Raw genomic sequence first — 24,340 nt, 5'->3', positions numbered from 1 at the left:
AGAAATGGTTTTTCTTTAACATTAAGCAAGCTCTGCTCAGTCTGCAGAGCTCCTCAGGAATGCCCCTGCTCTGTCTAGGCCTGGAGCTGGCTGAGGCTTGCTTTTTATCAACTTTCTCCCAGCTTTTCTGCAAATCTACAAAACTCTTCCAAATCCTGCCCCTTCCCACATGGTTCTCACTAACACAGGTCAGCTAGAGCAAGCCACTGGGTGCATTGTGACCCTGCTTATCAGCGGAGTCTGCTTTCCAGATGGCTTATGCATACGGACTGTCTGCTTCATTCCTCAGCACCAGCCCTGAGTTTTGCAGGGTATGATGTGATGCTAGGAGCAGGGAGAGCCAGGGTTGTGCAGAACAGCGAGCACTGGACCAGCCTTGGGTTAGTGCCCTCCTGTACAGGTCCTGCTTTCTCACTGCTCTTTGCCTCACCTCCTGAACCCTGGGCAGCTACAGATATCTCTCAGCCATATTTCTTCCCAATACGTACAGAGCATCTACAGAATATCTAGAGCAGAGGACGAGTGTCTTGGCCTGCCTCATCCACCAACATACAGTGAAATCTGCAGTGTTACAGTGTTAACCTCTGAAACATCCTCTCAGGCAACAGAACCTAGACGCGTCCACAAAAGATGCCTACTCCTCAGTCCCTCATTGACCCTCTGATGGCTTATTTGTCTCTGATTCTGTAACCCAGTCACTCCCCAGAAGAATCTCCAAGGGTGGGAAAGAGAGCAGGGTCAAAATGTAGACAGGAAATGGGAGGACAGCACATACTTATTTGGGTGTCTGCTCCTTGGCCTGTCTGGACTGACAGCACTGGGGGCTGCTCTCTCACTGAGTCAAGACTGATCAGGGAGAGCCCTTGGTGGTCTGCTCTCCCTTGTCTGGTAACTTGCTTCAGCAGCAGCCCTCACAGAAAGAGGATACCCCACACATCTGAGAAAAAGAGAAATGCAGATCTTTGCAACAGAAAGGATGAGGAGGAAAAGGCTTCAAATGACAGTAAGGAACTTCAGAGTAGTCAGTAGGCAAAATGTTCCCACGATGGGCATACCATCAAACCACAGAAGAGTTTAAATGGGGGAAGCTGTGAACTCTTCAGCACTCTTCAAAGGGGTAGGTTCAAGTGAATCATCTATCAGGACTGACATAGGTTTAGTTAAACTTGCCTAGAGCAGGGGGATAGACTGAAAGATCTCACAGGGTCCCTCATTTCTGTGAAAGGCAGAAGTCACTCCAAATTTTCTGGATACAAACACTTGTGGCTGTGTGACACTTTGCCTCCTTCCATCAGAAGAGATTTGTCTGTATACCAGCGTAACTAGGACTTCACTACTAGCTGTGGGTTCAGTGTCCTTAGCAGGACAGAGGAAACACAATCCACTCTGTGTCTACTCAGTAGGCTCTGTTGTCTCAGCTGTACAGTGCACCCCTGCCTGAGATGCTGCCTGATGACATTAGCCCTGCTGCATTGTGGGAAGCTCTAGAAAGCAATCCAGCAGCACTGAGAGCAGCACACGCAGCTGAGACACGCAGCAGCCACAGGAGCTGCCTCTGTGCTTGACAACGTCCAGTCGCAGAGGCAGCTGGAAGGAATGAACATCTGCTAGAGAGACTTGTCTAGGCAGAAATAAGAGGTGCTAGACCAAAGACAGGAAAACAACATATTCCATTGGCAAGGCCAACAGTGTGTTATCATATATAGTTCTTGTCTGGGCTTTAACACCACTCTGTCCAAGCAAAGACCAGAGGCAGGATTCTGCCCTGGCCTCTCCTGAAAACAGAGGCTGAGTAGGGCAAAGACAATGTTAACATACCTTTAAGTCAGATCAGATGTGAACAGCTGCTTGTTTGTACTCTTCTTTGTGCAGGCTTTTCTGGAGCAGAGAAGGACCTTTCTCCCTCTCTCCTCTTGCCAGGACATCTTCTGGACTGAGGCCTGCACTGCAGAACTGCTCTGGGCAGCAGACAGCTAGGCAACATCCCTGGGCCTGGCTGAGAGTGTTGCATGCAGAGAGCAGTGCAGAGAGGTTACAGAGTGAGTCAGACTGTGGCCTTGTGGAGGCAACTGGAGCTCTCTCTGAATGTATTTTTGCTTGTCAGATAAAAAGGGAAAGGGAATGGTTGAGGATCGGGAAGGAGGATGCAAGGCTGCAGGCTGGCTAGGAGTAGCCTTTTGGCAGGCTGAAGTATTTGAAGAGCAAAGACTGAAACTTTAGAGCAGAGCCCAGGCAGCCCTCTGCCTAGCAGTCCTTTTCCCATCTGATCTGCAGTTTATCTGGGATCTCTACTTCCAGTGGCAAGCCACAGCTTGTGCACACAGATGTGCACACCACAGATGTGCATGGGACAGAGCAGGCCGGGGGCAAGGGGAGCATGCCCCACAGCTCCATTCAGTTGTCTTCAGACACTCCCTTTTCCTCACTGGAGCTTCTTGTCCCTGCCAGCAATGGCAGCAGGGTACAGCTGTGGACAGCAGTCCCCCGAGCAGCCCAGGGTGGAGAAGAGAGTCTCAGAGGTGAGACTGAGGGGAGCAGCTGTGGAAGCAGCCTCACAAGCAGGTGCTGCAGTGGGCTTCCTTCCACAGAAATGGACCTTCCTCCTCTTCTGCCATGCACCAAAGCCCTGGTGCTTGGCACAACATCATCGGGCGGCCAAAGCAGCACTGTCAGCCTTTCACTGCCATCATGCTTGCTCTCTCACCAGCTCTCCAGCACAGAGACGGTGCTATTCTTGGTAAATCACCTGGCAGATCTGTGATGCTGGCCATGCTGCCTAAGCAGCAACAGCCCAGCATCCTCCTCTCACTGAGCCCTAAATATAAATAAGCTCCACAGGATGAGACCTAGACATTACTGGGGGAAGAAACCCTGCAACTGTCCTCCAGAGCTTGGGCTGTACAGTCAGAGCCCAGCAGAGACACAATTCCTTTATCTCTGTCCTGTCTGCTCCCCACACACTGGGGAGCACACACTGGGGGTTCGTTCCCTTTTGTACTGTGTGTTGTGGGCCTGCACGTGCTTGTGTGGTGACAGTGCTAAACTTGGAAAGGCAGCTCCTCAGTCGGAGGAAGCTGTCTGCATGGCTTCTTTTCTCCTTGCCCTCTTCTTGCTGGAGTTTGACTCTCACATTGTGCATGTTTCAGAGCTGGAGAATGGAGTGTGGTCACTGGGGCCCAAACTATGCTCCATCATGGTGAAACAGGAACAGAACCTGCCTCTGGACCTGCCTGAGTCCCAGCTACCTGCCAGCTCCATACCAGTGCTGAACCTCAACCCTCTGCAGAGACTGCCACTCCCCGAGGAGGTGAGCCCATCTAAGATCTGTCGGGAACCTGGGCTCTCACACAGCAGCACCCCGGTGGTGCAGACGCAGACATGTGACTGCAGGGCCCTGCAAGGTGATTTAGCTACTGAACAGACAGGAGAAGGTGTTACAAAGCCCAGACACTGTATCATTTGTCATTCTCCTATTGAAATGACAGCACAGAAGGCTTTACAATCTTGGTTAAATATAAGCATGTTTCCTTGGCACAAAAGCCAAAAGCTTTAAGCTTGCACCTACTGGAGATCTGTCCCCTCCAATATGCCAGTATTTCTGTGGCCACTCTTGGCTTATTTTCATTTTTCAGAGAACAGTGTCAATTAATGTGATGCCAGTGACCTCACTATTCCTCCATATAGACCCCTGCTCTGCCACTGTCTTTTTCATGGCTTTGGACTTGTCACCTGACCTCTCACTCTTTGTAGCTGCTCACTGGAAATGTTGGTCCCACTCCAGGTCCTGCTTGCTTTTTCCTATGAAGCAGCAGGATTTATTATGTCTGTGTAACAAGGGGCCAACTCTTTTGGTCATATCTAGGTTCTTAAGAAGTCTGTTTGTCTGAAGGAGGTTCACTTATGCCACTGGTATGTGGGTGTAAGTTGAGGGCTTAGTTCAGCTGGCCTTGAGTCCAGCTGTGTTGGATGAGAAGGTCTGACCAGTCTCACACAGACCTTGCCTATCTTGTAGCAGCTCAGTAGATAACAGTAGAGCATCTCTGGGGTTCACTTCCTTTTTTCACTCATGTTGAACATCTTCCCATTTAAACAACCATCCAAAACAAATGGGTTCTTCCAGCCAAAACTGTGCACAAACTTCCTCTATTATTTACACAGCTTGAACTTGCTGTGCCCTCCAATCTCTGCTGTGTATGCTCAGCAGCCATACCATGGTGCTCTCTCAGCTGTGTTTACAGTCTGGAGGAGTTTGCAATGTGTCTGTTTAGTGTAAAAACTCCACCCTATGGTGGGCTGGGGGCTGGCAAGCCAGGAGGCTCAGGGGCAGCATAACACAGATGGGAATAAATCTACTCTTTATTCAGCTCTCAGTCCCCTCCAACTGGAAACAGTTGCCCAGTGGCCCTGGTGAGAGTCACATGAACAGGACAGCATAGTTGTTCTGTTTCTGTACAACCTCTGTACTCCCATTTATAATGAAGGCAGATCAAAGAGGGACTTCCCATGGTAACACAGGGGTTGGTTTAAATTACAGTGTCTGGGTCTATCAAAGGAAGAATTGCCAAGAATAAAATCATCTCCCTTTTGGAGATACTCAGCTCAGTGCATTGCTTGGCAGCACATCCATCTTCCAGTGCCACTTCCTCTGTAAATGTGTTTGCACTCTGTGTGCCCAGCAACTGAGACTTCAGGGACTTATGTTTGAACTTTTGGTTTCCTCCGTAGTGAGAGGCTCCTTTGGGGCAGAGCTGTGAGATGGGGCAGGACAGCAGCAGGGGAGCAGTGGCTATGGACAGAACTGGTGGGAGCCTTCTGGGCAGGGGACATGGCAGTGGCCAAGAACTCTTTCTGCTTCTCTTCCACAGGTTCCTATAGAAATGACTCCAGCACCTGTGATCAAAGCTGAACCCAAAGAGGTGAACCAGTTTCTAAATGTACCTACAGGTAAGAAGATAGAATTTCCTGGTCAACTGTATTATTCAACTATAGATTGTTATTATACAGGGTGGAAAGAAAACACCTAGAGGCAGAGCTGTGCATATAAGGTAGCACTGGGGCAGAGAACAACAGAAGAGTGGGCACTGCACTGTTCTAACTCAGATCAGTGTCTGCATCAGGAGCCACAAACAAAATTGTTCAGACAGGGACTCCCAGGCTAAACAGGCTACTTCAGAGCTGGAAATATGCAAGAGTGCCTTTAAAATCCTCAGAGAGACTGTAGAGCTATCCAAAAATAACCATCTGAAAGTCAGGAAATTCAGGATCCAGTTTAATTTGAAAGAAACCCAAGCATCTGAAAATCTGCCGATGCACAAATGAAAGCACTATGGGAACTCCCACTGCCGCAGAGAGACATTCCTTAGGCATATTCCCACCTCCATTAAGGCCCCTAGGGCTCTCCAGTACAAAGTGGGGACAGTTTTCAAGTGCTTGGAAACCAACTGAGTGACCAGAGCCCCGTTGGATCAAGTGTGTTGGCAAGTGTGTGAGCCCTGCAGTGCTTTTGGAAGAGCTTTGCTCTCACAGAGCTTCCTGTACTTGTGAACAGGCTATGGAGCAAAACATCACAGGCTTTTTTACTTCTTTTTGGTTGACACTGGAGCACCTTATTGCTTTGTAAATACCTTCAGTTCCTTGGCAAAGCCCTGCCAGCTCCTCTGCAGTTCCTAATTTACCACATTTGAGGTCAGTCTAACTTCTGTCTTGGGCAGTACTCAGTCAAGCCTTTTTCTCACCCTATCTTGTGAAATTCATCATCCTCTCCTTTCAGCCCTGTATTATGGCAGGGCGCATATCCCTATGCCTGTACCAACAGGCTGACATGAGAGCCATTGACTTGATCTCCTTATTCCTCGGTAGATGACCTGGTGCAGATGCCTCCAACTCCACCCAGCAGCCATGGCAGTGACAGTGACGGATCTCAGAGCCCTCGGTCCCTGCCTCCCTCCAGCCCAGCCCGGCCTGCTGCTCGCTCTTCTACTGCCATCTCCTCCTCACCTCTCCTCACAGCACCACATGTAAGGAGGCAACAGGGCTGGGACACAGGGCTCCTTGCTGCTCAGAGGGGTTTCTAGGATTTCCAGGGCTTATGTGGAGGTTCCTGCCCTTGCTAAGGTTTTCAAGCTGAAATGCTCTGTCAAGGCAATGTGATGTCTTAGCACAAGGATAAATGCTCACAAGAGCGAGAAGAGGCACAATGAATCTTGCATATCTACCAGCAGCTCCCTTGTTTTAGTGGGTGCTGTCTTTCATCCATACTTTGGGAAGTGGCCTATGCACTAAGAGGACTTTCTGAGAAAGCTAATGAGAGAGAGGAATTACTGAGAATTCCCATAACCAGACCATTTTAATTGCTGCCCAGAAGTTTGTTGGCAGGGTCCTGCAGTGCAAGTGTGTAGCCAGGCTCACTTGTGAAGGAACAGATGCCTTCCTAAGTAAAAGAGGAAAGAAGTTGCTGAGCTGTACCCCCAGGATCAGGTTGAGAGTAGGAAAGAGCACTGTCCTGCACCTGTTTGGTGTCAGTGGGCAGCAGTATATTCTGTTCTGATGTATACAGCCTCTGGCTGCTCTGTGAGGCTTTAAGGAGGAACACCGGGGTGGAACTCCTTGCTGACACTGATGAATGCTCTCTCTGTGTTACAGAAGTTACAAGGAACCTCTGGCCCACTGCTCTTGACTGAAGAGGAGAAGCGCACCTTGATTGCAGAGGGTTACCCCATTCCTACCAAGCTGCCCCTCACCAAAGCAGAGGAGAAAGCACTGAAGAGGGTCAGGAGGAAAATCAAGAACAAGGTGACTGCAAAAATTATAATCATTCAGTTCCCATGATTCCAGAGCATCTTCAGCTGACCAGTGCTATAGTTACCCTCACCTCCTCAGTGCCACTGCAGCTCAGAAAAGGTGGGATTGTGCCTTTGGTACACTAGCATGAGCCTCCCAACACACAAAAATGGTGCCAAAGGGCATCTCTGCTTGTCTGCTTTGCATACAGCCACACCTGGGAAGTGTGGCTTCCAGCCCAGCTCCTCGGAGTGTGTGGTGTGGGATAGGATCCACAGATCAGACAAACTGGTCAGGTCAGGCCTTGTTGCTAAGACAGAGGAACCAAAGCCATTGCATGGTGAAGGACAGGGGATGCAGAGTGTTCACTAGTCAGGCAGAGGCTGTGATACTTTAAACTGGGATTAGAAAGCATCCTGTGGGAGAAATGGTGAGACTGAACTAATCACCCAGTGACTCAGAAGTGGCCTGGGGCAGAATCAGCCCAAATGGCCACAGCACATACAAATGTGAGTCAGTGGAGTGGAATGCTCTCAGCAGCAAAGGGCATAATGCAACGAATGGTTGCAGGCTACAAGCCAAGGAGGGCTGCATACCTCATACCTACAGCATCAATCCCCCCAGATTTGGCCTAGAGATCAGCAGAAATATCAGACTGGAAGGCAGCTCCCATTTGCCTTTAGGATGCTGTGTGTGCAGGAGACAGACAAGATGCATGAGCCATAAAAAAATATCCAGAGGCTTATGATACTGACTCCCCTCTGCCCCCCTCACAGATCTCTGCTCAGGAGAGCCGCAGGAAGAAGAAAGAGTATGTGGAATGTCTAGAGAAAAAGTAAGTTTCTTCTTGTCAGTCCTACTTTGAAAAAAGGAATCCTGACCATGCACAGGCCACCTTTCTAGTGTTTTGTCTCTGAATTGCTCAAAAAATACAATTCCTTGCAAGGCTGGCTGCCCAGGAGTTTGGTTTGGGATCCTGCCTCTACTCCCCTCCTAGAAATCCTCTCGCGGGATAAAGATTGGGCAAGAAATTTTGTGTTTCCAACTGCTTCGTTTGGCTGATCCCCTGCAAAAGACAAGCCATTTTGGCTGCCAACAAGGTGGGATTTTGGCTTCCCCACTAGAAGTTGCTTCTATTTTGTCTGTCCCATAAGTGGCAAGCTGTCGGAGGGCACTGATCATGGCTTTTTCCCCCTCTCTTCCCATGAAGGTGGACACACAAACACTTGACAGCAAGAAAACCTTGCCTTACAGTTGTTCCCCACTCTCTCCCACTTCCACTCTCTGCATTAGCTTTGCTTTTCTCCTTGCAACCTTGTTTTACTCCTGTGCATGACAGGCCTAAGCCTAAGGTGATGTCACATGACACTGACTGAGTGGAAAATAACTCCAGTACTAGCAACCTCTAATGCACATTCCCAGGCAAAGAAGAATGCTGCAATCCAGGCACAAATTCATGTTTCCGTATAATTACCATCTTCTTCCCAGTTACTAACACCATCTGAGATCAGCAAATGGAAAAAAACAACCCCCGAACCCAACTTTAATTAACTCTTCTCCCTGATGCTATTTATCCTCTCTAGTTGCATAGAAATGCTCAATCAAAGCAGATGATTCAAGGCGCCTCAGTGTGCATGGGTATGTCCAGGCACCAGAGCACATCACCTCCAGCTAGTGTCCCATATGGGGACCTTCACGCCAGGGCTGGGGAGCTGGCTGACCTCACTCAAAGGGCAGATCCAGGGCGTTTGGTGCTGGGGCCTCCTCCCCAGATGTGGCTGTGGTGCCTCTATGTACTAAGCAGTTTGTTACGCTAGAGCATTGCTATGACAGATGGCTTTCAAACAATGCCAGGTTTAAATGTGAACCAAAAGCAGCATTCAGTGATTTTTTTTCTTTTAGTAGAACATGTCTTTGGTCAGCTTGGCTTACTAAAAAGTGGTTTGTCAAAGCCTGTACTTGGGCCCTTCCCCATTCAGTTTGACACTTTTGCTGGAAGCCCAGTTTTTGCACGGAACGCCTGGTTCAAAGGCTGTGCTGCAAACCTCCAGCAGGATCAGGCTGTGTCTCTGGCTTGCTTTTCTCCCGACCTGGAGGCACTCCCCTTCCCTTGTCCCAGCTGCGGCCCAAGCGCTTTCCCGTCGGAAGCCGTGGGAAGGAGCCTGCAGGTTCTCTGCTGCCCTCAAGTGCCTGCAGTCGGAGCTAGCCCAGCGTTTGCACAGAACGGCCTGGATTTCACAGCCAGGGCGCAGAGCCTAGGGCAGGTTCTCAGGGAGGGGTTTGACTTTGTCCTCCTCCTTTTTCACGCTTCTTAGGGGGGTTTGGAAGTGTTGGAAATGTCTGCATAACTTTGGGTCTGTCCTGACTTGACCTGCCTGTAACCAGGTGCTCCTGTCTCTCCCAGCCCTCAGAAGACCCTGAACTGGGAACTGTCACATGTAACTGTCCACCTGCAGTCTCATCCCTGCTCCACTGGGGCTGGCTGCAGTCAGGTGGGCCAAGTAACATTTAATTTCAGGACCATATCTGCAGGTGACAGATGAAGCCACTGAGCCTCCATACCCCATGAAAAGCAAGGACTGCATTGTCTTAATCTCTCTGACCTTTGTGACTAACTGGCTATGGGTTTTATTCCCATAGGGTAGAGACATACACAACAGAAAACAATGAACTCTGGAAAAAAGTGGAGACCTTAGAAAATGCAAACAGGTAAGAGGAGCTAGACTTGGCCCTCTCTGGGTAGGGCAGGGTGGGTAGGAAGGGAAATCAGGAGCACTGGAGCGGGGGGACAAGAAGAGAAAATCAGGCTCCTCCAGCTCCTGCACGGGTGCTGCTTGGCGAGGTGCTGGTTTTCAGCCCATGACAGCAATGAGGCAGCTGGGTTTGGTTAGCGAGCCTGGAATGTTTGTGTTGGGATGCCAGGACACTCCACAGCAAGGGGAGGGAGGGAAGGCATGTTTCCCATATCACTTTGTCCTTCTCCCTGCAATCCTTTGGGCTCATGCTGCCTTCTCCATTCCCCTCCATGGCTCTGTCTGTCTCCAGGGCAGATGCATTAAGGGACGCCCCTCACTGCAGCCTCTCAGACCCACTGTTTCTGCTTTTGGGCTCTTCAGAGAAATAAAAGGCCCTGGGCATATTGTGGCTGTTTCAGGTTTCTCTTGAGAAAGCTGAACAGACTTGGTGAATACAGGGAAGGCCCATTCTTCTAATAAAAGTAGAGATCCCAACTCCCACCAAATCCAGGGCAATTCATTGTGCATGTGGTATTCCAGCCATTTCTCAGCCTCTTTTGGGCAAAGCAAGACCAAAGAATCTCTGTCTCATACTACTCACCTGAAAGGAGCAAGCTTGCTCCCACAGCCCCAAAAGTTCTCTCACCCAAGGCTCTGTGTTTCCTCACTCAAAGCTCTGGTGAGCACTTGTGCTTCTCGTATGCAGAGCTGGCCAACCAATTACCAGGGGAATTTGCTTCCTTGGAAGCAAATAATGAACACTTCCCCTCTGCAGTGGGGAAGGGCAGCTGGAGCTAGATGAGAGCCCAGCTCTGCCCCCTCTTACTGGGCACAACAGGTGTGAGCTAGGGCAGAGTAAACTGCAGGGGATGCTTGTCTCTATAGCTTCATTTTTATCAGCTCAAATTGCAGGGGAGAACCACAGCCAGAGAGCCAGTTCCTCACCCACTCCTCAGGTGCCACGTCAGCTCATAAAGGACTCCTAGAGGCTTCACTGCACACCTTCCTCCCATCCACAGCACGAGTGCAGTGGCCTTGGCTTCCAGGCCTGACACTGGTGCTGGGAATGGGGCTTGCCAGCCATGGTCTGGCTGAGGTGTGTGAGAGCCAGAGGTCTCCTGTCTGCCACAGTTGCTCCTGTCTACAGCTGCTTAGCTGCTCTCATGCATGGGACACATCTTGCCCCCTGGCCTCTCTGGGAATGTGGGCAGCCCTGCTGCTGTAAAAGTGTGAGCCCCACCCTGAAAAATCAGGATGCTGGCGTAAAAGCTAAGAGATTTTAATTTTTTCCCCCTAAAATACACATTGTGTTCTTTCTAATTGGGCTTGGTTTTTGAGCACTGCCTGTGGGACACTCTGTGCTTCTCTCCCTCCATATGTACAGGGAGCAAAACAGGATTTGGAAAAGGATTAAGCCGGGAATCTCCTGCAATGTCCTGGTTCCAGGACCTGGCATTTTATGAAAGCTCAAACATATTTGTGTAAAACAGTCAGTGCTCCCAGAGGGAAAGTCAGCAATAGTCTCCATTTCAATAATATGCAACTCTTGGGAACTGTGCACTCTGTAGCCTCCCTCATCCCAGATTCCTTCACCAGCTCAGTGAAGGGTTCAGTAGATCTTGGTAACACCTACCACTGTTTTGTATTATGTGTGCAGATGCCCATGAACAGTTAAATGGGGCAGAGAGACCTTAGCATGTGTTCAAGCCAGGGCAGTCAGAGAATTAATTAATTGCTGAACTCAAGATTTGGCTTTGCCTACATTCCTCTGCAGAATTTGCCAAGACTGAAGGAGTTCAAGGGGATCACAACTGTTTCTGATTTCTCTCTCTACCACAGTTTGGGGCACAAGTCGAGCTTCAGAGTACATGTCTCTGAATGAAGTGGGAGCAGGCAAGCCTGTGCTAAAGGTCTGACCTGTCTACAAAGTTCAGCCTCCATGCCAGAGCTTGGTTATCATGGTATGCTGGCTCTCCACTGCTCTGGGAATTGACTGGCTGGGCTTTCAGGCACCCAGGAGTCCTAAATAATAGTCATTCTTAATAGTGGGCAGGTGCAGTGAAGGTGGTGGTGGATCCGCTGATAAGACCCATTTTTGTTTCTTGTTTCCCAAGCCAGAGAACTTAAGCAATATACAGCAAGAAGAGAAAATCAAGGTACAATGTGAAGTGGGTAGTGGTATTCTTGGCTCACTTACTGGCTTCTACCTCCTTATTAAGTTTTGATGTGCATTGTTTCCTGTCACAGGACTCTGCTCCAGCAGTTACAGAAGCTTCAGGCTCTGGTAGCTGGGAAAGTCTCCAGACCTTATAAAATGGCTTCCACGCAGACTGGGACCTGTCTAATGGTATAAGCTTCATTTCCATCTTCCTTATTGGCCGTGTTTCTCCAGACAGCTTTGTTGATTGCCTGTCTCTGCCCTCTTCCCTGCTGTCCAGCTCTGTTGTCAGTTACATCTGCTCTTTTCTTTGTGTTATAGTCACCAGAGCTGGGCCCTGTGTCATACATACATACATATATCAGTTGTTTATGCAACAGCATTAGAATAATTCCTGCATTTTCACTGCCTTCTTCTTTGGGCAAAAAAGCACTTTGTTTGCTTTTCATTAGCTATTAGCCATTCAGCAAAAATCTTCAATGAGCTTCCATTGTAATGGGCAGAGTTTTCTTTTGCTGAGCTGGTAATGCTTAGTGTTTAACTCAGCAGGGCAGATGAACACTCCAAGTATTCATCCCAGTGGGCATTACCTTGTGTTTATCAGCAAGAAATGGCATCTGTTCTTGCTATGCCTGCACATTGGCTTTGTTAAATTCAGCTGGAATTCTCTTTGTCCTTTTGACTCACCATAATAATTTGGGGTTGTCTGTTGTTTTGGTAATCCCTGTTTGCCTCATAGTGGAGGATCATGGTTAATAAATATTGGCTTTATTGAGGAGTTTTAGAGCATGCCAGTGTGTAGCCATAAATAGAACAAATTGCTTATTCTTAATTTCTTTTTTTTTTTTTTCCTGGGCGAAATGTATGATCCATAGTAAAAATATAGTCCTCACCCCTGTGATGTCTTTGCAGGATTGTCATAGTAGCTGCTCGTGACAAATTTGTCAGAGTTAGTTATCTATATCTGGTTATCACTTCTGTACTGTTAGCAGTCACAAAATGCAAACAGATGGTGAGGTACTTGCCCCACTTTCTCAGCACCCTCAGTGTCCTGAGGGATTTTTGGTCCTGGTTCAATGAGTTTCCTTGGTTCCAGAGCCCCTGCTCTGTAATTTCAAGCACTTTCTCCTTTCAAAATCTGCTCAACCTTTTGCTACTCTTTGCTGCCCCCATGTCAGACCAGATTTTAATGACTGTCTCTTTTTTTCCCTGCTCTCTGTCTTCATTCCCAAGTTCTTTCCACATTTTTGGGTGTGACCCAGCTGAGCCCAGTGACTCATTGCTCCTTAATGTAGCAGCTCATCAGAGCACCTCTAGCTCCAACAATTCTTCAATGCTACTACCTGGAATAAACAATTTTAGAAGAGGTACCTTGCAGACAACCCCTGTGCTAAAGGCTGATATAATATCTAATTCAGCTTCCCAACAATGTCCTATATCTCCTTGCTGTTCCCTTTGTTGCAGGCATCCCAGCCCACACACCCACTCTCTGACTTCCTAGCTTTGAAGCATTTCAAGAATTTGTAATTCGCTTTTCTGTCTTTGACCAGTTCCTTTCATAAGCCTCTGAGTTCTCATTTTCCATTTTCAAATATAGCATTCCTTATCGTGACAGATATGTAGAATCATTGTGTCTTGCAGCATGGGAGTGGAGCAGGCTACCCTTCTTCTTTAGCCCTGTGTCACTGCTACTGAATATTTGTACTGCCACTTCTTGAAGGCCTCCAGTGGTGAGCAGTCCTCAGCCTCCTCAGGCAAACCATTCCAGTGCTATGTTATCTTTCCCAGATAAAGCTTTCTTGCTATCTCATCTCAATCTTCCTTGCAGCAGCTTAAGCCTATTAGAACTTCTCCTGCCCATTGTAAGCAAGATCTGTTTAGTCTCCCTTTGGGCAGCTGCATTTTACATACTTGAAAACTCTTGGTTTTGAGCAACTCCCTTCAGTCTGGTCTGCTAAATCACCATGATTTCTTCAGTTTTCCCTCGAAGGCTGAGTTACTGAATCACTGCTTGTTCCCAGAGCTATCATCCAGATTTTCTCCAATGGCCCTGCATCTTCTTAGAAGTATAGGGCCCAAAGCTGGGCATAGTGTTCCACCTGAAGGCCAGTACAAATCCAGACAGAAAGCCTGTTCATAATGCTTGGGCTGAGATTTGCCATTTGTGAAGTGACACTGACCTGGAACCATCTTATGTATCAGTTAAACTCCCAGAGCCTGTTCTGTAGGACAGCTGAAAAACACAGCCACTGATGTATTTCCCCTGTTAATCACTCCTGCCACCTCAGAGCTCTCAGCAGGTCTCCACATTTGTCTGTGTAGATCTTCCCACTGTTCTCTTGGACCATTTCTTCCCATGGTCAAGATCATTCCAAATTTGAATACTGACCAAAAGCCAGTCTGCTTGTAGTCTCTCCCATTTGCAGATTTGCTTCAGTCCATCATTTAAGTCAAGCTTAAAAACACTGAATCTTGCCAGATCTGTAACAGATCTCTCTGCTACTCCATCTGCTACTTCCTCACAGTTTGACAGTGAACCTTTGATAAATACACTCTCAGTATGTCTTTTATTTTATTATTAATTTTGCCTCCACCTTTCCAAATCATTTTGCAGTAGTCTTCTCTAGGTTAATTTCCCTCAATTTTAAGAGGTCAAATAATGAGATGGTCAAAAGCTGTGACATAAATGTTACTCAATATCAAGCCAAGAGTTACTGTTATGAAGTGTTGTAGAGTTTGAACTAGAACTGAATCAGAGCATCAGAGTTAACCTGAAACAAAACAGTAAAAACAGCACTGTTTTGCAAAACCCCAGCTGAAAGCCATGTTAAAGCAAGATGTTAAGTATACTGCTCTTTCTCAGCCCAAAAAGCCTGGGTTTTTTTTAGAAAGAAAGAACAGACTTTACAGGGCTGGCTCCCTTTTCTCCAAGTTGTGTGTTTGGCTGTGATAATTCCAAGCAACATCCATTCAGAATTCTTTTTTCCTCTGTTTTTGTTGAATAAGTATTCTAAATTCTTCATGTGCCTGATACGACACACTTAGACAGCATCTATGCTGCCTTCATTTAATGTCCTTACTCTAAAACCAGCCATGAAGGAAGAGTCTGGACAATTAAAATCCCTCTTTGTATAACATAGTATCCCCATGTTACTATTTCATCTTCCACATCTCCTGGAATCCACTGGTGGTCAAAATTACCTTGATGTACCAGCTTCTGTGCATTACTTAGGCACAGATATTCCAAAATAAGTGACTTCTGAAAAGCAGTCAAGCAATTGCTGGCTGTCTCCACAGGCATCCACCCAGATCAAATTCACTAGTTTATACATAGGTAGTAGAAATCACCAACAGATGCATCGCCTCTTTGGCTGCTCAGTTTGAGCACTGAGCTGGCAGCAGGTATTTACAGACCATGCATGGTGCATGAGTGTTCAATAATTTGGCTCTGTACCATTTCCTATGTGTGCCTTCTTGCTCTGTACTGGCAGCTCCCTAAGCTCTATAGAGTCCCTTTTGATCAGCATTGGCATTTCACTCTGAAGCTTTACTGTTATGGTAGAATTTCCAGATAGCTCCAGACCTACCTGAGAGGGATTTCAGGGGAGATTTCATGTACCTTTCTCCTGTTATCACTGCCTAGTAGCTCTAACCGGTCTGCTTGATAGCAGAAGGCACTGACACATGGTCCTGCATACGTACGCAGCAAGCATAAATTTGACCTTTCCTAGAATTCTGCATCTTTACTATCAGGTATTAGGCAACTGCAGTTCTGCTGTCATTTCTCTCCTTGCATGGATAGTAGTTTCACTTTGCTCTGTGTGTAGTGCCTCACAGATTTCTCCCAGTGGGCTTGTTTTCTTTACAGCCCATAACAGCTCCTGCTGAGCCAATGGTCAGGTTCCGTCTGGTCCAGGCAGAGTTTGTCCCTTCTGCTGAGTCTCCCTTTTTTCAGCTTGTTTCTCAGCTATGCCTTCCACTATCTCTCCTCAATAGGACAGGCAAGTTCTCACAATTGAACCAGAAATACTCCAAGTAGAGCAACAAAAGGAAGTTTCTGACTTCCCTTCTTGAATTTGCAACAGAGATTAGCACAGCAAGCCCCTTCCCTGTCTGGGGGACCACAGGTACCCAGTTGTCAGTCTGACCAGATCTTCTTACACATCCTCATGTTGTTGTGCTGTGGGGGGAGTGTTTCTTCATGGCTAGTGGCACTGACTCTGTGCTAATCTCCTTTCTAGGTGCTGGCACTCTGCTTCGTTCTGATCCTGGGATCCCTGATGCCCTGTCTCCCTGAATTCTCTTCAGCATCACAGACAGTGAAAGCAACACCAGCACCAGACATTTACACAACTAGTAAGAGTGAGTCTAATGTGTTCCTCCATTTCAACTTGTCAAACCATTTCCAACTCTTCTCTTGACACTCCCTGATCAGGCATAGCATCCTCGCCTCTGTGCCTTCGCCATATGCTGGGACTGTGGCAAGGGAAGACTCCTAATCTGTCTGTGGTGCAAACTCCATAAAAGCTCCTTGTTGGGCCTGTTGTCATTCTATGCTAACCATTGTCCCAAAACATGACAAGTGTCAAAGGAAGGAATGTGAGGGACAAGTCCTAGGGCAGACTGGTTGTCTTCTGAAGAGGCTGTGTGTCCAGGGGGCCATTTGCTTCATGGAGCTGGGGGGAGGAGGTATCCTGCGCAGTTCCACATGGACAAGGCTGGGTGAGCATGTGCCGAAACCACAACCATTGCAAGAGACCTTGTCCTCATTGTTAACCAATCCTCTCCTTTTTTCCAGTTCAGTCACGGAGCCTCCTTTTCTATGATGAGGGTGCTGGCTCCTTAGAAGAGAGCTACAGCTCCTTCCTAACCATGGACCATCCTGAGGGGTGGGAGGCCAAAAAAAGGCAGTCTGAAGAAGGAAGGCCTCATCTGGCCAGGACACATGAGACAGCTAAATATCTGAGCAAAACCCAGGGGGGTCCTGACCAGAACCAAAGTGACCCAGCTCTCAGCCCCCTCAAAGAGCAATTCCGTGAGAGGTAAGCAGGTGGGGCCACCTTCTGAGCCCAAAGCACAGCATGGTGTCTGGGGGTAAGCAGCAGGCACACCCGTCCCCTCTGATGCAAACTAAGGACAGCTGAGCTGCCCAGGACAGGCAGTCAGCTAAGAGCCATGGTGGAGGAGGCCAGTGCTGGCAGGGAGCATAAGAACAAGTTCATTTTCTAGAGCAAAAGTTCATCCATAAAGCAGTGTCCCACTTGCATAAAGATATGGAGGGCTGGATGACTCACGTGGTCCCAGGTTTGTGTTCCATTTAGTGCCCTGGGGAAGGAGTTCATCTTGGTCAGAGCAAACTAGCTGGGCACACAGAGAGGTGGATTTGCATAGGAGGCTACAATGAACCTTGACTGATGCCTTGTCTTTTCTTTTCCCCAGGGAGACAAGCTCCAGTGAGACAACTGAATTCTTGTAGCAGCTGCTGGACCTCAAGGCCTCATCTGTCTGATTGCAGGATTCCCTCCTCACCAAGCAACTGAGGGGACTTGGCAGGAGAGGACACTGCAGTTAGACACTCCTAAACTGGCCTTGGGTTCAGCTCCTCCCCTTCCCCATTGTCCCCATTAGTGCTGATCTCTCTGAGGGGAGTCACAGGACTGCCAGAACCAGCAATAAGTGTCTGGAGAAGCCCTGAGACTCCCTGTTCTCTGGCCTTACCTCCTGCTTAAATGAGCACTACCCTATGGATGTGGGCTCACCTTGGAGAGGAGGGAGATCAGGGGAAGCCCACAAACTATTCAGCTCACTCCCCAAAGCCTCCAGACCAAGGGGGCTGTCCCCACATGTGTAGCCCTTGGCTACATCAGATGCACCTGAAGGAGAGAGAAAGTGCTGGATTTACTGTCCTGCCTGAGGGTTTTAGGAGTGGGTGATGCTGGTGCTGGAGAGATGGCTCTGGAGAGTTTGAGCTCATTCCTTGCCCTCCATATGTTAGTCTATTTCTGCTTCCATTGAGAGAAAACCTAGTTCTTCCTTGCTCTAGTTTTCTCTTGATGGACATGCCTACGTAACTTCAACACCAACTATCTGCAAAGATCTGCACACAAACGGAGTAGGGGAGAGAGATCCCAGACAGATAAATCACCATAAAAATTAGCCAGCAGCTTCTGGGTAACCAGAACTCTGAAAGAGAGAACAATTTTCCCTCATAATCCACTTCTCCCCACCCTTAGCACCCCTGTTTTGGCAGGGGTGGTATTTTTCTTTCTGTTCCCAGCTTGGGCCCTACAGTGCAGTGCTAGCCAGGTCAGTGGTCTTCTCACTTTCCATTTTGCAAGCCTCCCCCTTTGAGAGTGAGTGAGAAAAACACATTCCCATAACGCAACCCCTATCCCAGCTCTCCATCCCTGATTCTGCTTCATGCCTAATGGGGTCTTACTAGGAACCACCAAGGAGAGCTCTACAACCAATTGGAGGGCTGTCAGATTAGCCATCATTCCCCTCACATCCTCTGTGTGCACAATAGTGTTGTGAAAGCCACTGAGGACATACTGGCATTTCTGGAGACAGGTACATCTGTCAGGAAAGAGGTGGTATGTTGGAATTAGCCAGGATCACCAAAGACATTTTTAGACCTCTTCTTTCTAAATGCTGACAGCAAAGATAGCAAACTCTTGCCATACCACCTCTCAGGCCAGACTTGCCAAGTTTGGTGTTGAAGTGACATCATCTCAAGCCTATGCCATTCTCTTTAGCACCCAGACACCCATTTCTGACCCTTCTTCCTCTCCAGCAAAAGTCCTGCAAAAAGGCAGAAGTGTCTCCTCACTCCATTCCCTCAGCTGCCATTTGATGGAAGGACAATGTGGGACACGCGTGTCGGAGATCTGGGATGTGGCAGGTTGCCCTTTGTGTAACATGGGAGTCCCTGTGCACTCTGCCAGGTCTCACAGCAGGCTCCTCTTCTGCTTGTTTCTCATCAAGCACCCTCGACTCACTCTGCACTGCCCCAGCCTCTCCTCTTCCCCCCAGGCTGGGATTGGAGAAGGCTCCCTTTAGAGGAAGGATGGGATGGCTCTTGCTCAAGGACTGAGAGAGGTGAGGGAAGAGCCCTCACATCCTTCTTTTTTCCCTATTGAAAATTGGTTTTGCCCCTCCAAGTAATTTAGGAAAATTTGGACACAGCTGGCTGCAATTGTGCATGCGTGGCCAGTGGGGCGATGAAGAGGAAGGCTTTCAGCATTGCTCTGCTCTCCCCACAAGACCCACTGGTCACCAGATACCACTGCATTCCCCATTCTCCACCTCCACCCCAGCACAAAGAACCACTGCCGGGTCCAAGCACACCCTGCTCCACCCCAACACTCCCACTGAGCATGTCCCCATGCCTCCCGCTCCCACCGTTGTACAGAGATCAAGAGCAGAACTCGTTTGTACATAATGAAACTTATTTTGTATTATTGCCGATCCCTTAAGATATTGTATTTTGGAGACTCTGAGATCCTATTTTCAGTATTGTATTTTATTAAGAATTAGTGCGGGCTTGGCATCTATGAACTTCTTTCTTGTAGCAGCTCATTTTCCACTTATACTCCAGCAGCTGCTTCTTCCCTCTTAGTTTTTTGTGGTTTTTGTTTTGTTTTGTTTTCAAGCCACCCTTTCTCCTCCTTCTATCACTTGCTCTGCATTTGCTTTATGAAGCAAAATAAAAATAAAATAAAAAGATGCAGCATCAGCCCTGGGTTGACAGGTGCTTTCATTGAAGCATGGTAGTCACACCAGCCCACATCACAGCTCCTTACCTCCTGCTCCCTCTCCTGTTCCCTGGCCATATGCAAAATTGGTTCAATACTGGGACTTCATGCTCCATGTCAGGGGCTAGAAACAAATTTGCATGTTTTATTTCCAGCACCACTGTCATTGTCATTTCTTCTGCAGTTCTGAACAAGTCAAAAATCTTCTGCCTCAGTTTCTTTTTCCCCGTCAAAATACCACTATCATCTTCTTGGAAGGAGAAAGATCGTGGAAGAAAGTATATGAGGAGCAAAGAGCTACTTCAATGAAGAGGCTGTGCAGGGGTCTGTACAACAAAGACATAGCTCATAGCATGGTGGTCCTATCCTGACTGAAAAAGTACTTAAATCTTTTCATTAACTGTGAAAGCAGAGCAACTGCACTCAAATGGGAAACGACCTGGGTCCTGGCTGTCTGTCAGCCTGTACCTCTGACAGTCCATTTACACCTGCAAAAACTGATAGGTTTTGTCCTGATTTTGTGTGAAACACAAAGTAACTGAGGGTCTAGAAAACAAATTTTCATTTTCTAGCAAGCTTCAAGTGGGTTCATTAGAATTTGGCCATTGAAGCGACTCGTTGGAGTCAGCCTTCCATGTCTGGAAGGCAGCCTAAGCAGGAGTGCCTTTCAAAGATGCTATAAGGTGTCTTTATCTCCCACCTCTGGCTGGGCTGGTACAGCAGGACTGCCACAGCAGAATGTAAGGCTTGGGGCTTACAAAGGTCTCTTTCTGCAGATTGTAATTTCTTTGTGGAGAGGAGTAAAGCTGTTGCCTCGCTGTTTTGACTGAGCTGGCATTGAACAGCGTCTGGGAGAGACAGGAGCTCTCTCTTCTGAGCCAGGTCTGTACTGTCAAGAGGGAGTTTGATGTGTGATCCGTGGCAGGTTATTCTGACATGGTTTTGCGGACCCATGCAGAGCTCCTTCCCCCTGCCCACTCACCAATGCAAGGAAGTGCCTGACCTTGCCCTGCAGTTTCTTCCTGGACCAGAACTAGTTGTGAGTTGAGAATCTGATGTTTTCCCTGCAGCACCTCATCCAAAAGCAGCATCCTAACCTTGTGTCAGTATGATGCACCTTTCCCCACTATGGGGTGGGGCTGCTCCCTGCACTCATCAGATTTCATCCAGAGGAAGGGCTCAGCCCTGCTTTGCTCAGCCCTGTGAAACTTCACACAGCTCTTTGGGAATTGCCTTCCAGGGAGATTTTGGCCTGCACCCTTCATACACACTCCAAAACAGATGCAAAAGGGAAGCTCTTAAAAGGATGAGTTTTCAGGCTTTGGCTCCTTTAACATGGCCAGACCAATCAGAACCCTTCCATCACGAGAAAATTTCCCTTCATCTTGACAAATCCTCCTAATTCTGCAGTCTACCAGATATCTCTGAGCTGCTCAAAGCAGACACATTAGGATCTTTTGATCCCCGCTATGCCTCCCAAAATGCACCAGCCAATCACACCTACCAATTTGACTACAGCAACTAATTAGAGCAGATTGAGAGAATTAGCAGAGCAAGAGTCACCTTCTTTACAAGTCACCTTCAGCCTCACTCAGTTGTGCTTGTTCTGCTCCAAGTGCCCCAGCTGAGCTCTGCCACAACAAGCTGGGCTTCTGCCCACTCAGGGTCACATTCTCAGAAGCCTCTGCACTGTCAATTCATACAAGCCCTGAACAAAAAAATGCTAACAGAACATGGACTTTGTTTTTCAGAGACAAATTATTCCTGATTGTTCTGCTACCAGGCCAATTAAAAACAACAACAAAAAAAGATAAAATATTTCAGTTTTGTGGCTTGCTGCTGCCAAAAGGGTTACTGGCAGTGCACGGCAGCAGCCTGGTGGGTATGTTTTGTTTGTTTCAGAAGGACATGGGTTATTAGGGCTCTCAGGAGAGTATCCATGCTCTCCAAGCCTAGCATGATCCCTCTTGCTGTTCCCTTTTGGGAGTTGTGCTAGCAGTTGTCTCACATATCCATCAAGGGATAAACAGGCTTCAGTCCTGCTACCAGGCAAGAAGCCTGGGCTTTTGGACACCTTCTGGGGAAAATGGGGCCTCCAGGTGCTTGGGGGGGCTTGTTAACAGTAATAGCACCTGGATGGACACCGCCCTGGCCTGCCTCAGAAAATCTGTATTGATTTTCTAATCTGGTGGCTGAAATGGGGCTTAGAGGTGAGCAGGGTGGAGGTTTTTCTTGTGCCCAGGAAAGGCGACTGTACCTTCACAAGCTTTACTCATTAGAAATGCTGCTTCCTAGAAAGCTCATGTCCTGCCTATGTCTGCAAAAACAAGGATGGGGTCTGTATGGTAAATACCAATATGCCTTTACACTGTCCCACATCCCCACACAGAAGGAAATCAGGGCACAGGAGAGGCACTCCTGTATGTCCCCCGAGTATGCGGGTAAGCACCAGGTAAGCAGGTGACTTGGCTCAGCTGAAGGGTGCCAGGAGGACAGGACTGACCCGATCTTACTGTCCAGCCCATCATCCTCAGGCAACATCTGCCTGCTCTTCCCAAGTCTTCAGGGAGCTCTAAGTGAAGGGTGACCCCATTCATGACAGAAACACAAAACCTTCAGCAGAGAGAGCAGCAGAGAGCTGCAGAAGCCTGTGCAATCCATTACATCACCTCATGCAGGCATATCCTGGGATGTCTCCTCCAGATAAACAAAATCTGGCCCGCCCTGCCTGTGTGACAGCTATATAATCTGACATGTGGGTAGAAAGTTAGAAATCCTCTGTTGGCAGCTTCTCCCCACAGAGAGGGTTTCTGAGGAGCAAGATCAGGCCCCTTGGGAATGCAGGAGCCACCCACTGTCCAGGCCTTTTCTCGGACTTGACCAAAGGTGCTGGTAGTTCAGGGCTCTGCTGTGCCTGCAATATGGGCCTGTGCTTCTCACTCTGGAAGCTCCTTTCCTATGGCATTGACACAAACACCAGTGAGAAATGCTCTGCCTTCCTTCCTACCTGGAAGTCTTGACCCTGCTCTCGCCCAACTTCCTATTTGTCTCCATCCCTGACTGGTGATCCACTTCCTCAGCCTGGTGGCCACAAACTTCTTTAACCATAAAGAACAAGACAGATGTTTCCCAAAATTCCCTGGGAGCAAAAGGGGACCAGCATTTTGCATCCCCTGTAGCTCCTCTGGGTAGCCCATCTTTGTCCTGCCCTGGCAGCCCAGCTGGCACAGATGAAGGTGGCTCCCATATCCCATGGCAACAGAGGCTCTCTAGGCCAGGAAGAGCCCTAGGGCAGAAAGAGCAGCATCTCACTGTGGGTGGTGAGAAGAACAGGTGCCACTGGGCATCTGCTGCTTCTCCCTTTCCACAGCCTGCTCCCAGCCTCTGTGGGCAGCAGAAGGACATGGAGAGGGGCCATGCATCCATGCAGGGAGTACTGGCAAGCTCCCAAACAGGTCTGTGTCCCCGCAAGGGAGGATGAAGCTGCTTCCCCAGGGCCAGCTGTGCTTGTGCACAGTGCTGCTGGGGGAGGGCTCACCCAGCAGCACTTCAGCTTTCAAGGAGAACAAAACCCCTGTGGGGGCTGGAGGGGCTGAGTCACACAGTGAGGAGGGTGGGGGCTCCTTGCCAGTCACGATTCCGTGGAGGAGTGGGCTCGGGGGCTGTTGTGCCCCCGAGAAAAACAAATCCCCCAGGAGTGCAGCCAGAGAGAGATGTCATTGTGACTTTTAGGACTAGATAAAGGTTCAATAACTTGAACTGGAGGTGCCAGTGGGCTGTGGTTACCAGGAAAAGACACAACACTTCCTCAGTCCCTGCTGCTTCCCAGGCTGGGGTGAAAAGTGGCATGGGAATGTCTGTTCTGGGGTGAAAAGTGGCATGGGAATGTGCTGTTCCACAGCATCCTGCAGCAGAGGTGCCACAGGGCCATATGGAGGTAATGAAGAGTGCTGGCACAAGGGGTGAGATGCTCCTGATGACTTCCATGCTGATGCAACAGAGCAGGTTGAGGACAGGTTCCTGCTCCCATCATGCCAGACTTTCATGGGAAAACACTGGGATTACAGGTGACTGCAATGTGCTCTTCGTGCAATACATGATTGTAGGACCTTGCCATGATGCAGGGGATGGCTCTTATAGACATGAACTTTGAATTTTCCAGGGCCTAGCAGGTAAAGGCACAGCATGTGAATGTGGGACAGAACAAATCAAGCACCTATGGGAGCTTTGTAGGGATCTCTTACCCCAGCTGACATCCACAGCATGAGGGTGGACTTGGACTTGAGTCACAAAGTCCAGCCACAGCTCAGGACAAATAAATGATGCAACTTTTCTGATGTATGTGGGCAGAGAATAGAAGGTTGTTTCTACCTCTGGATGCCAAGATTGGAGAAAAAATTGACTTGAATAAGGAAAAATCAGGAATAAAGTAGCCTCCTATGTGGCAAGGAGCTGAGTGAACCAACTGGAAAGACAGAGGCCATGCTACGGCACTACCTCTGCTCAGATGGGTACCACTGTCCACAGCTGGGGACCATGTCCCTGAACAGATGTCATCCATGGCGGATGATTGGATACAACAGCAGGTACTTTGCTCTGCTGGGGCTGCTGCTGTCATGCAGTTTTCCAGGCTACTTGACTTCACCTGACAGCAGGTCTGGTTAAGACAAGTGACTGAGACCCAGCTCCCTGAGCAGCCCTTGCAGGCAGGCAGGTGCCAGCTGGACTGCGGGCAGAGAGGGGCAGCTGAGTTGCCACCCTCCTCTGCCTTCCCTGACTCTGAAGAGTTAAGTGCCAGTTTCAAGTGTCTCTAAGGTGACACCAGGCTGCCTGCTGGATGCAGCTCCCCGCAGCCCCCTCCCCACGCACACAGCACACACTCATGCTCACTTTCTGCTTTGTCTTTTGAGAGC

The 24,340-nt window shown here is 48.6% G+C and overlaps 1 protein-coding gene across 2 annotated transcripts in view; it reads left to right on the top strand.

The window, feature by feature from the left end:
• CREB3L1 (cAMP responsive element binding protein 3 like 1) overlaps window positions 1–19,984 on the top strand; it is a 46,182-nt gene extending 26,198 nt beyond the window's left edge. Inside the window, exons 3-12 of one of the 2 annotated variants that reach the window (XM_038139474.1) lie at window positions 3,147–3,307; window positions 4,866–4,944; window positions 5,860–6,017; window positions 6,643–6,792; window positions 7,557–7,615; window positions 9,421–9,489; window positions 11,763–11,862; window positions 15,915–16,029; window positions 16,472–16,715; window positions 17,113–19,984. In XM_038139474.1, coding sequence (XP_037995402.1) covers window positions 3,147–3,307; window positions 4,866–4,944; window positions 5,860–6,017; window positions 6,643–6,792; window positions 7,557–7,615; window positions 9,421–9,489; window positions 11,763–11,862; window positions 15,915–16,029; window positions 16,472–16,715; window positions 17,113–17,149 — 1,172 coding nt within the window. In that variant the 3' untranslated portion in view covers window positions 17,150–19,984. Of the gene's footprint in view, window positions 1–3,146; window positions 3,308–4,865; window positions 4,945–5,859; window positions 6,018–6,642; window positions 6,793–7,556; window positions 7,616–9,420; window positions 9,490–11,762; window positions 11,863–15,914; window positions 16,036–16,471; window positions 16,716–17,112 lie in introns of both variants that reach the window. The other variant, XM_038139473.1, reaches the window with a different exon arrangement.
• Window positions 19,985–24,340: the final 4,356 nt, after the last annotated feature.

The sequence above is a fragment of the Motacilla alba genome, chromosome 5 (genome assembly GCF_015832195.1).
Source record: "Motacilla alba alba isolate MOTALB_02 chromosome 5, Motacilla_alba_V1.0_pri, whole genome shotgun sequence".
In the NCBI taxonomy this organism is placed as follows: Eukaryota; Metazoa; Chordata; class Aves; order Passeriformes; family Motacillidae; genus Motacilla; species Motacilla alba.
The sequence above is the reverse complement of the archived record's forward strand: the minus strand, read 5'-3'. Positions and strand labels throughout refer to the sequence as shown.